Below are 13,380 nucleotides of genomic sequence, written 5' to 3' on the forward strand. Positions count from 1 at the left end.
TGCCAGATTTGAGCGTGTATCAGAAAAGACATGCATGGACACACACACAGGAAACAGATATGTTGTTGTGGTGCAGAACAGTTGCTAACATCCTGTACCGCTCTAGTACCACATTCCAGGAAACCACCTCCCAAAAGTGCCACCTATCTCTTACTCACATATACACACGCCTGACAGATATATGGTTCGATGATGCCACAGCTAATTTACTCCTGTGTCGCAGAGTCACCCCTTGACCCATTGACCTCACACACACACACACGCACGCACGCATAGGACAGAATTTAAGTTTTTTTAAACATACAGTATATAGATAGTCCCATTTGAGTTGGTTTTCTTTCCCATCATAGGTTCATCATTTCTTCAAAGTTTGGGAAAGCTGTAAAGATCTAACAGGTCCATGCTACAGGCCACAGGCGCCTCTCTTCTCTTCCACTCTGTCGCCCCAGTTCACACGCTGGTGTTAATGTACTTCTCCAGCCGACAGCTTGGCAGAGAGCTGATGCTTCACCTTTGTTCAACAACACACTGCTTACACACACTCCTGCCTGTAAAGCTGGCTACACACCAACCCGATTTTGGGAGTCAGAGGCCGTCAGAGGCAGTCGGGCATTCGCGGCGCCCTACTCAGGTTGGTGTGTCCTGCACCGTCGTCTCTTTACGGCACCTTTTCACAGGACTTTCTCCGACCTCCCGCGGCCGATTCAACATGTTGAATCAGGTCAGAGAAAGTCGGCCCAAGCAATCACTCTGATTGGCTGTTCACACTACCGCTGCCTGCTGGTAAGGACAGTTATTGCCACTCGTCGACTGAAGTATTTGCGGTGTGTTCGTAGGCGGGCGGCGTAGGTGGGCGGCGCAGGCGGGCGGCGTAGCCGACGTAGCTGACGTAAAAGTCGGGACGCCTTCGGTACGCGTTCTTTGGTCTCAGGTGGGTGTGTAGCGGCCTTAAGAGTGTTCCACTATCCATGCCCCTCTGTGTGTTAAACACGCAGACATTATCTCAATATCTGTATCATTTGTATTTCATTTAAACTAGCTTATCTTTTAGAGTTAAAATAACAAAGCCATAGAACAATTAGACAGTTGACTGAATCATTTGCATATTTTAAATATGATAAATACTTGCTGGTTTGACTTTTCAAAGGTAAAGATTTAATAAGAAACTATATCTATTTTGGTTTTTGACTTAGATAAAGGAAATACTTACTTACTTGTTTTATTACATGTAGCAGTATGAGACCGGTGGTGATGTTGCTGTGACGGCGCCCAATAGTGTGTGTGTGTGTGTGTGTGTGTGTGTGTGTGTGTGTGTGTGTGTGTGTGTGTGTGTGTGTGTGTGTGTGTGTGTGTGTGTGTGTGTGTGTGTGTGTGTGTGTGTGTGTGTGTGTGTGTGTGTGTGTGTGTGTGTGTGTGTGTGTGTGTGTGTGTGTGTGTGTGTGTGTTGTGTGTGTGTGTGTGTGTGTGTGTGTGTGTGTGTGTGTGTGTGTGTGTGTGTGTGGTGTGTGTGTGTGTGTGTGTGTGTGTGTGTGTGTGTGTGTGTGTGTGTGTGTGTGTGTGTGTGTGTGTGTGTGTGTGTGTGTGTGTGTGTGTGTGTGTGTGTGTGTGTGTGTGTGTGTGTGTGTGTGTGTGTGTGTGTGTGTGTGTGTGTGTGTGTGTGTGTGTGTGTGTGTGTGTGTGTGTGTGTGTGTGTGTGTGTCCCTCCCTCTCCTGGGAGCAGCATGTCACTTTGGTGAGAGTAAATATACCTAACAGCGCCCTGAGAGCACCAGGACTCTTCTCTCACTGACACAATATTTTTCTGCTGTTCTTAACGCACTCTGGGGAACACACACACACACACTCTCCCACCAGGGTTGTTTATGTGTGTGCTTACACAGAGCAGAGTCCGGTTGTCCGGCCCACCTGAGAGTGCATCAGGTGCGCCGCCTCAGGGCTAAAAGTGTGTTTGTGCGTGGACAGTGGTGCTCCGTGTTTTTGTTCACATGATGCGTTTGTGACTTTTGCTCTTTTAGTCCTTCAGTTCCCGTGTGAAAAAGGTGTGCGTGTAAATGTGTATTTTCCAGTTCCCAGGTGGAGAAACGCATGTTGGTAGTTACAAGGTTGTACAGTGTGTTAAGTTATCCCTTGTTGGTAGATACTAGAGCACTGGGATTCTCACAGCCTAAAATCAAGCTCTAAACACCGGGCTCTTTAGAAAATCTTTAAAGACCAGTGCACTTTTTTGTCAAGTTTTATTTTGTCAAAATTCTCTCAAATCCTCGTTTTTCTACTGCTTTAGTATACTTTGTTATCGCAACTTGGTCAGAGGGGTCATGTCTCCTAAATGTGTTGGATTTATTATAACTAGTAACATAACATAACGTAATAATCAATTTGCATAACATCTGCAAATGGATTTTCATAAGGCACTAACACAAAATATTGCCCTGTGGAAAATTAGAAATTGTTCTGTGAAAAGTTGACTCTTAGCAGAAGTAAGTCATTGGACGTTTATTAGTTAAAGTCTGCATCTAATTATTGGGAGAAAGTCAGTTGATACATCTAATGTAGTCTTGGAGTTTATACTTTTTAGAGTCAACCCTGAAATACTCTACAACACACTTCACAGGGTTCCTACCGTCATTAAAAACCTGGAAAAGTCATGGGAATTCAAAATGCAAATTCCAGGCTCTGGAAAAGTTATGGAAAACAATATTTTTCCCAAAGTTTTGGAAAAGTCATGGAAATGTAACTAAAGTTGCATCAAATATAATTTATATTTTATCTAATCGCCGAAATAGTAATACTATAAGAATAATAAATACTGTATAGTAATGAAACGTAAAATGGTATTTAACTGTCGAGGTATTTTGCTGGTGAGAGATCACGCCCTCTAGTCTACAGTGGCTTTAGTCTGTAGGAGCTAGTAAGCCTACTATTTGATTTGTTTTAGATTGGCACAACATGTTTCAGATGCAGACCTTATTTTCCAGCTTACCATGTTAAAATAAAAATGTTTCAGTGGTACCGCTGAGAAAGAGTAATCTTTTTGGTCATGGAAAATTAGATAAAGGTCATGGAAAAGTCATTGAAAATCATTGGTGAAGAAGTGTATGAACCCTGACTTCAATACCATACTCTCTCAACTAATAGACATTTGAATGATGTTACTTAACACATTAATAGTCTAGCATGTGAACTAAATGTGTATGGCTGCAGAAGGAGAGCTTGTTCTGTAAGAGACGATCCCTATGGATACGTGTGCCTTTTTCTTTCTGCTGCTCCTCCCCTACAGTTTCCTGAAAAAGAGCTCTTGTCTGTTCACTGGAAGAAGTGCTATAGAGAGGCAGAGATATAACATCTTACGTCATGTCCTTCTTACTCTCTGTCCCACTTGTTCCCTCATCTCCTCCTCTTCCTCCTTCAGCCCTTCTGTACTTTCCCTCTTGTCCCCATCCGTGATGTGTGTTCTCTCACTGTTGAACAATGTGTGTGTGTGTGTGTGTGTGTGTGTGTGTGTGTGTGTGTGTGTGTGTGTGTGTGTGTGTGTGTGTGTGTGTGTGTGTGTGTGTGTGTGTGTGTGTGTGTGTGTGTGTGTGTGTGTGTGTGTGTGTGTGTGTGTGTGTGTGTGTGTGTGTGTGTGTGTGTGTGTGTGTGTGGTGTGTGTGTGTGTGTGTGTGTGTGTGTGTGTGTGTGTGTGTGTGTGTGTGTGTGTGTGTGTGTGTGTGTGTGTGTGTGTGTGTGTGTGGTGTGTAGTGTGTGTGTGTGTGTGTGTGTGTGTGTGTGTGTGTGTGTGTGTGTGTGTGTGTGTGTGTGTGTGTGTGTGTGTGTGTGTGTGTGTGTGTGTGTGTGTGTGTGTGTGTGTGTGTGTGTATTTTTATTTTTGGCCTATCCAAGGCCACAAAGCACTCTCTTGCTCTTTCTCTGTGACTCTTCTGCAGCTATATGACATTGAGTAAGAGCCTATAGAAAATGTAGACTGTGGGCGACCTCCGAGAATAGTTGAGCAGCCTGTGAGGCGTACATGTGATGTGTGTTTAACCCCCCTGGCTCTCAGGTTAGGCAGGGGGCACGAGCGTTCTTGGCTCCAACAAGAACAATTGCTCCGAGGGAAATTAGTCTCTACCTGGATTATTTACAAACCACAGTTCTTCCAAAGGCTGCTTAAAACTTACTCTGCACGCTTCAATAAAACCATCACCACAAGCATGTGTAATTCATCAAACAACTTGCCTACTTATTTATCTTCAATCTAACTCAAGTTCTGCAGAATTTAAAGTAACACAGTTGGACATTTTAATGTAAACTTTCCAAAACATTGGCTTCTGATTCCAGCATTTCTTCCACGGGCAGGAAGTGAATTTCTAACATTTTGATTAGAACATCCACTTTAAGTCGACTGCTCTAATGTATATTGTCAAAACCAAAAACTGGTGCTTGTAATAATAGTTGTTTTGATGGTCGATTCATCGTATTTGAAAAAAGACCAGATTGCTTTCAGTCCGTCAGAAGTCCAATTTTGGGGGTCTTCTTATAGTTTATATGATAGATAGTTGTTTACTTAAGGGTATGTCTAAAATAAGGACAATATACTTCAGAAATGAGTCAAATAAGTTAAAAAGGTCATCTTACGTCATGGGGCATTAAACTGTTAGGTGTTTAGTTGCTTATACAACAAGTGCTGTATTTTTAAAGTTGCAGCTTATAGTAATCCCAAAGTACAAAAAGTATAAAAAATCATTTCGAATCATTCAAGCTTATATTTTAAGATTAATTTAGCATTTTTAATAAATACATTTTAAGTAAAAAATCCCTTCTGAATGTTTTACTTATCCCATCAATATGTTTCCAAACTTTTCGCTCTCTCCGTCCCTCTCCTGTCTTTCCGTCTTTCTGTCTGCGTCTCACTCTCCAGTCTTCCTCAAGTATTGGCCTAATGAATGTTTAATGGACTTGGTGGGAAGAGTCCAGACACTTTGGGATTCAGGCGTACAGGCTCTGATTACCCTCCTCCTCCTCCTCCTGCTGCGGAGCCCACCCTCCTGTTTTCTCTCCCTCCTTTCACTCTTACTTTCTCTGTCTCACCCTCCAAGTCTTTTATTATCCCTCCATCCCTCCCCTCCACCTCCTGGTCTTGTGTTTCTTTCGTCTCTGTTCCCCGAGCTCGGCGCTTCAGGCAGATTCACTTATCCAAGCAGCTGTGACAAAGACAAGGCTGTGTATACTTGTATAAATGTGTTATGGGCAAATACTCACTGTCTCTCAAGTTTGAGTGTTTTTACAGACTCTCCTCACCCACACACACTTGCACTGGTCGTTTCCCACATCCTCGCTAAAGCTACGTTGGGTTAAAGTAGTGAAGTAGTAGCCAACTGCCTCTAATAGCTGTTCAGAGGCCCTTTGCGCTTTATGAAAATCCTGAGTCTGCAACTCCACTGTTAGTTTGGCACAAGCCTGTCAGTTGGCTTGCTGCTGAGTAGGACTCTCTCCTCTTCACCTCTTTTCTCACTCCACTACTCTGTGTGACTGCCCGTCTGTCCCTGCCTCCTTCCCATCATCGCGCGCCCTTTCCTGGCACCGCAGTCCAAGTCAGTCATGCCGGTGAGGCAATGTAGCTGCTGCGATTATTTTCATCAATTCACTGTTTTTATCAATCAAATAGTGACGCATTTTGTCACTGAAATGCAAGACAAATCAATATATCATCAAATTCAAACACGAAGCAAATTCATATAAATGTACCCCAACAGTGTTTGTTTACATGAAAACAAACAGTGTTTCTGTCCAAAGTGCATTGTGTGTTTACATTTCCCTCCCTCATAAATCATCTGCAAATATTGTATTGTTTACAATTTGCTTTCCTGCAGTCGCCTTCCTTCTTGCCTCTTATGACACGTTGCCAACTGTTGTTGTTGAATGTCAGAATATGGCAACCATCCATCCACCGTAGCACTACTAGTTGTCTAAATGTACTTGTTAATTTAAACATTTATGTTAAAGAGAAGCAGCAAATCATCACATTTAGGGAGCTAGTGCTATAGTTAGTTGAACATTTTAGCTTGTTAATAGTTTCTTATCCCGTTGTTCCAGCTCTAAAAAGTTAAGAGAACACAAGGCAGACGAGACAGAACTTAAGGATGGTAGAAACTGTAATCACAGTACAATGAACTCTAAGTTATAGCACCTGAACTCATGTAAAACTGCACCAAAATGCAGCAGGCACACAGCGACGAATCTTCCTCGTTACCCATTGAAGATGACCAACACGCTGCCCTGCACCCAGCCTAAACACAGCACCCGGCCTCTTCACCTTCTCAAGTCTTTTGTCATTTTCTCTTTCTTTCTCTCTCACTCTTTCATCTACTCTGTGTGTGTGTGAGAGTGGAGGTCATTGTTGGATTGTTGCGCGGCGCACATAGCTGGAATAGCATCAGTGTTAGAAGTCTGCCACCGAGATCACACAGAGGAAAAGAGGCATCCGCACTCGTAGAGGGTAGGAGGAAGGGGGGGGGGGGGGGGGGGTGTAAGCAATCTGATCTGGATGACAACAGACTACCAGACGAGCTATGATCTCATCGCTCCCTCATAACCTCCCCCCCCCCCCCCCCCCCTCCTTCCTTCCCTCCATCCACCCCCTCTCTCCTCTCCCACTCATTGTCTCTCTTTCTCTCTCTTCCCACTTTTGTTTCCCCGATCTCCCTCCCCCGTCTCCTTTTCCTCCAAATTTCTTTTCTCCACTAGTCCCGGTCCTCACCCGTTCTCGTCTTGCCTTCTTCTCTTTCACCCCGACCCCCTCTCTTTCCCCCAACTCCCTCCCCTTCATCCTCCTCCTCCTCTTCGTCCCATTTGCATCATTTTCTACCACCTGCCCCTCACTTGTCCACACACACACACACACACACACACACACACACACACACACACACACACACACACACACACACACACACACACACACACACACACCTCTTGACGCACTTGCACTCTCTAGTGTCCCAGGCCAGAGATTAGGCGCACCCCTATCGTCAACCCTCCACACCAGTCTCTACATTATTGATGCCAAGTCTGCCTGTGTGTGTGTTTCAGAGTGTGTGAGAGAGTGTGTGAGAGAGTGAGGCTTGTGTATGGATGCTGTAATGGCTATCTGGTGTCTCCCTTAGGGGGGGGGGGGGGGTTTGAGGGAGGAAAGTATCCAAAGCGAGAGAGTCGAGGTCAGAAAGGTTAAGTGTGGTGGAGGGGCTTTGGTTGGGCTCTTCCCTGCTGCTCCTCTTTCTCTCTTCTCTGTCCTAACTTCACACACACCATTCGCTCACACACAAATTCCAAAAATTCCCAGCTAAAATTCTCCTATTTATTGTACAAGGATGATAAAACAGATCTGTGTGTGTGTGTGTGTGATAGCTGATCCTGTTTGAGTCGGGACAGCTCAGCCTGGGTTGGACTCTGGGAGGACAGAAAGACAAAGGCACCTGTTCTTGCTCTCTGCATTCCTTTAAACCTAATCCCTACCATCACACACACACACACACACACACACACACACACACACACACACACACACACACACACACACACACACACACACACCAGGGTTCCCGCGGGGTCTTAAAAAGTCTTACATTTGATCATCAGAATTGAAGGCCTTAAAAAGTCTTAAATATGATCAAAAAAATAAGAGAGGTCTTAAATATGATTTAGAAGGTCTTAAAAATGATCGTATTTGAAAGGTACTTCTGTGGTGCGATGGCGTCTAAATGTGTTTTGGGGGAAATGTAAGTAACCAGTACGGCAATAGCCTTTCAGTTCCCCCCAACAATTTGTATTGAAATAAATCAACATGGAACCGGTAATCACTAACTTTGTTTCCCCCGGCCCCTTATCGGAGAACACCCAGCTAGTAACCTAGCAACCAACCAAGCTTCAGCTAGCGGCAGTCAGAAACTCAGGTATCTTCGAATCTACTTAAAAATAAATATGGGGAAGTGTAAGTTCCACCGTATTTGGTTGGAAAACATCGAATTTAGTGCTTGGTTGAAACCAGTGGAGGGGAACGTGTTTGAAGCCCGCTGCACCTTTTGCAAACAAAATTAGCATTTGTTTTGCTAATGCAGCGTTAGCAAGTGCAACAGTCTACGTCAAGCCTAAAAGCGGAGGTGCTGTGGACGCTAAATACCGTAGCTAAACACCAATCATACAACAGCATGAAGGCAGCAGAGCTCTGAATATAGCTCTTGTCACTCACTCACTCACACACTCACTCACACACACACACTGTTTGTCTAACACGCTAACACAGTTCTGTGTACTGTTATGCTGTTATGTTCAGTCATCGTTCTTATGTTGAACATGAATACATTTACTTTGTAAGTAATTATGGGACGTATTTCTTCTTTCATACTTTCTTCCTGTGAAATAAGTCTTAAATTATATTCAAAGTGGTCTTAAAAAGGTCTTAAAAAGTCTTAAATTTGAGTTGGTGAAACCTATTGGAACCCTGACACACACACACACACACACTATGCTATGAAGTCGCTTTTATAAAGGCTGTTGCTAATAACGGTGTATAATGTGGCACTTCAGGTGGAGAATGTCTTCTTGCTTTTATTCACACTCAGCCTGACTGTCAGTCCTTCAGATATTTACGTGGGATCCATTTCACTGAAGGACCTGACATTTGATGTGTGTGAGAATCATGACCTCTATGACCCATGCCAAAGTAAAAGAGATAATTGGAGATGCATCTGGTCAGACATGCAAATGCGCTAAAAATCACAAACTCGCATTGTCATAAAACTCTAAAAGCTGGAATGTTGTTATTATTTTCATTATACATTAATGCGCCAAATATTTTCTTGACTAATTACCAGCTTCTCAAAACCCAAGTTGATGTCTTTTCAAGTTGGGTCTTGTCTTGAGATGTAGCTTCTGTTACACATTAACCTGATGGACTTAAGTGCTCATGGTAATTAATGTGCATTGTCCCTTCTTAAACAAATACATATGAAATGTAGTAAAGCAGAAAGTGTCTATAAAACTGAATTTTTAGTTTTTTGAATGAAAAAATTACACAATAACCGATATTAAAGTAGATGACACGTGTTTTTTACTGTCCATCTGAACTCCCAGTACAAAGAGTGATCTACTGTTGGCCACTGAGTCGCTTGAGATAAAGTCAACAGTATTACTCATTTATTAGTATCAGCCAGATTGGCCATTTTGACCATTCGCATCCCGACTTGTTTTGAGACAGTCACTATCAGTTTGCTATGTCTGGAAATAATGTGTTGTCCTCTACAGTGTGTGTGTGTGTGTGTGTGTGGGTGATTGTGTGTTATTGTTGGACGCTCAGCCAGGCCAGTATGTTTATGATTACCCCCGGTGTGTTCCTCTGTGATTGTAGCGCACAAGTGTTTGATCGAGCAACAAGTGTTCCTCTGAAAGTGAAAGAGGAGGAGGAGGGTGGGAGGAGAAAAAGGAAATAAAACGACAGTGAGCGAGGGCTGTTCTTCATTCTCATGCTAACTGCTGCCTACTTATGCACGTCTGGAAATTACACACACAGACGGTACATTTTTACACCCATTGTCATTTCACACTTTGTATTTTTTGCTATAGCTAACGGTCTGCACAACCTTTCGCTTCAACCACCTACTATCTGCATAAAATCCAATGCTTAAAAAATCCTACCTCGAATTTGGAGATTTAAAATGTGTAGGCCTATTGTTTGACTGAAATTCAATTTTTTGTATTTTGAATTGCTAAATGACTCCTTAGTAGGTGGATTTATTGACCATGTTATCCAAATATATCACCCAAATTGTAGAAAATCAGCAAGAAATGGTGGTGAGGAATATCTAATATCCTACATAAATGTCCTTTCCACCAATTTTTAACAAGAAAACTGATAAACTAAATGTGAAAGATGGTTACGAGTCTATTACATAGCATTACAAAAATAGTAAAGTAGTTGAGTCACGTTGATGAAAGGATCAAGTATTATGTTTAGATTCATAAATGTCTGGCAGATGTGCTATCAACATTATTTAGAGTTATGCAACAGTGACTAAAGGGTCAGAACAGGCCAGCGGAGATTATCAGAGCTATCCATCTCTGCCTCAGGCCACCATCCAGAAAATCCATTGACAAGCCTGCACATCCATAATCTGTTGGTCTGGGCGTGTTTGTTTTTTTTCAATCTCTGGAGCAGCTTGTCTCATTTCCTCTGTTTGCATTTGCATGTGGTGCAGTTAAACGCATGGCAAACACTGATTTCATGCTAGTTTATATGTCTTTCCATGTCCTCCCAAAGAAGGAAGTAATACAAAAATAAAGCATGAAAATAGAAAAACCATCCCTTGTAAAACAGCAGACCTGTAATGAATACTACATTTCACTTACAACTTTCAACAATTAGCCGCTTTCACACCGGAGTACTTTTCCCAGGAATAGTTCCGATAGTTCCTGGGGTTTTGCGTTCACACCAAAAAGATCTGGAACTAGAACTTTTTTTCGGGAACCTTTTCACCCCTTTTCAGTCCCTGCTAGAGAGGTGGTACTTTCCTGGGGAGGAAAAGGTTCCAATTTCTGATTGGCTGGGCGAATTGCAAACCACGCCCCGTAAAACTCAGAAAGGTTTTGTGAAGCCGCCATTTTATTTGCTCGCATTAGCATTAGCCCAGCGCACTAACGGAGAGAGACTAACTTATGGCAACACAAAAAAAAACATGGGAGCGGTGGAGTGATGAGGAGGTGTCGGCGCTTCTGGCGATTTACTCCGGGGACTTCGGGTGGCAGTATACGCCGTGAAGTTGTTTGCAGCCTGCCAGTAAAGCAGCAGCAGAAGAAGAAGAAGAAGAAGTGACGTCAGCGGCTTCATTTGCGTAATCCTCCCTCAGGAACTTATTCCGGTGTGAACGTGATCTACTAGATAGTTCAGGAACTAAAGATTTACGGTGAACTAAGTTCCGGTAACTATTCCTGGGAAAAGTACTTGGTGTGAAAGCGCCTACATTGTTTGACATTTGTTTAATGCAGTTAGTTTTATGGACTGTAATTTTCCTCCATATGTTTAACTAATGCTTCACAATCAATCATAATTGTATCAAAGTCATAATATGGACTAGTGCAATATTAAAATCACAGAAAGCACAATATTTGCCAAAGAATAATATAATAAGTATTGAAGAGCTACACAGATATCCCGGCCTCAAATCGTTTTACAGAATTAGAAAAACATATTTTCTTGGTACAGATCCTCTTAAAAATCACACCATGATCATTTCAATATATTCCCTTTTTTTAATATCTAATCCCTATTTCAAAATTGCAATATTATACAATGATACACATTTTTTTTTTCAAATGATGCAGCCCTATTTTTAACTCAATGTCATAAGATAATAAGAAAATAACACCTTTCCTCTATTATATTGCATTACATCAGATAAGGTAACAATTGTTTTTTGATCAGTCAGTGTAATGTGATTATTTGAACCAAACATTATGAACTAACATCATCTGGCATTACATATCCTGCGCAACAACACTTTATCAGGGTGGATGTTTTTCCTTTGGTTACTCCACCTCCTCACAATACCTCACATGTGCCTTTTCTAACTGCGGTGTGTAGGATATTGTTGATGAAATAAAATACGAGCTATATCTGGCTGAATATTACACTGTATTAGTCAATTTTGCTGGGTCGTGTCAAATTATGTTGACCACCCAGGCGACAGAATGTTAGTGGGAGACTTGCACAAACATTATCAAACACGAGCACTTGTACAACATTTGGACACACGCACGCACACACGCACACGCTCGTGAGGACAGTCATATGCCCACACCCACAGTCTCTTACTCTGCAGCAGGTGGAGAGAGATGGAGGGACAGACAGGAGAGATGACTGGCCATGTTGTTTTCCTTCTGGTCATTGGAAAGAGTGACTGCATGAGAGGAAAGAGGTGGAGGAGAGGTGGAAAGGTTTTTCATGTGCCGTTCCACAAAGCCCACTAACACTACAACTTTCAGTATTGTAGTTTCAGTGTGTGAGTGTGTTTCCTCTGAAGAGCTTCTGTGGTAATGACAGCAGAGAAGTGTGGTTTATACAAAAGCCTTAGACTACGTCCACATTAAGCGCTCTACATATTTATTTGCATCTCCACTAAGATTTTCTAGGTTGTTCTATTAAAGGCCGCAGGCCACATTTAAACAACATGAAGAAGGGACAACAAATATGTTGGTTTTCGTCTGTTTGATTCTAAACACGTGTTTTTTTTACAACATCATTCACAGTTTCGTACGCTAACCGCCCCGCTCTCTTTATCTCTCTTTTATAGGGATCGCTTTCCCAGAGTGGGCTTACAAGCCAGAGTCGAGCCCCGGGTCCCGACAGATCCAGCTGTGGCACTTCATCCTGGAGCTGCTCAGGAAAGAAGAGTATCACGATGTTATCGCCTGGCAGGGAGACTATGGAGAGTTCGTCATCAAGGACCCGGATGAGGTGGCCCGGCTGTGGGGGGCCAGGAAGTGTAAACCCCAAATGAACTACGATAAGCTGAGCAGGGCTCTCAGGTATGAAGACACATACACTGAATGTGTTTGATTCATTTGGTATCTGTAGGTAAAAGTGTGTAGTCATTTCCTCCTGTTCCTGCTCTTTAACTTCTCCTCTGTGGGGACCAGCGAATGCACCAGATGAGCACATCATTATGATCTGTGTTCCTGACAGAGCTCCATATTCACATGTATATCTACCTTATGCTAATATCTAACGAGCCCACAAGCTCCAGTTGAATGGGTTATTTACTGAGGCAATCAAATTACATAAAAACTATTTACAATAGCCATGGTGGTTATATAAATCCACAGCGCACTTAGAGAAATAGCATTAGGTAACGTAGGTGGAAATTCACTTTTAAAGAACAGGTGGACCCCCCCTCTGAAACCAGGCCTGATGAGTAGACTTGCAGTAATCTCCCAACAAAGAGAAGTGTAGGGTTTTAGTGCGTTGCCACATGGACGGTAGGAAAAAGCATGAGCCTTGTGGGACTAGCTTCTGGCTCTCAGGGCATCGGATGAGCCGGGGGTTTGTTTCTCCGCTTCATTGACAGAGGATGAAATTGCTACTTTTCCATATCATTCGAGAAGGACAGGCAGTACCTTTCCCAGGCTCAGCAGGAGAGGAGACCTGCTCACTTCCAATAGGGATATTGTCGGGTAATGGAAGGATACTTTAAATAATTTCTAAGTCTAGCTGTTAATAGGGAACACTCAGAAGACTTGCAATTCTTGTATACTTGTTTTCTTATATTCAGGGGCATTTTTGATGAGAGCAAATGAAGGGAGAGGGACAAAAATAATGACAAGCCGAAAGGGTGGGAAATGGAAATTATCCAT

The 13,380-nt window shown here is 42.7% G+C and overlaps 1 protein-coding gene across 1 annotated transcript in view; it reads left to right on the top strand.

Annotated features, from left to right (window-relative positions):
* The window catches only part of erfl3 (Ets2 repressor factor like 3), a gene marked incomplete at its 3' end in the record, with an annotated part of 33,118 nt that extends 20,563 nt beyond the window's left edge, over positions 1–12,555 (top strand). Inside the window, 1 exon segment of the mRNA XM_034123985.1 lies at positions 12,321–12,555. Within this exon segment, the coding sequence (XP_033979876.1) occupies positions 12,321–12,555 (235 nt within the window).
* Between the last annotated feature and the right edge of the window lie 825 nt (positions 12,556–13,380).

The sequence above is a fragment of the Trematomus bernacchii genome, unplaced genomic scaffold, assembly GCF_902827165.1.
Source record: "Trematomus bernacchii unplaced genomic scaffold, fTreBer1.1, whole genome shotgun sequence".
NCBI lineage: Eukaryota > Metazoa > Chordata > Actinopteri > Perciformes > Nototheniidae > Trematomus > Trematomus bernacchii.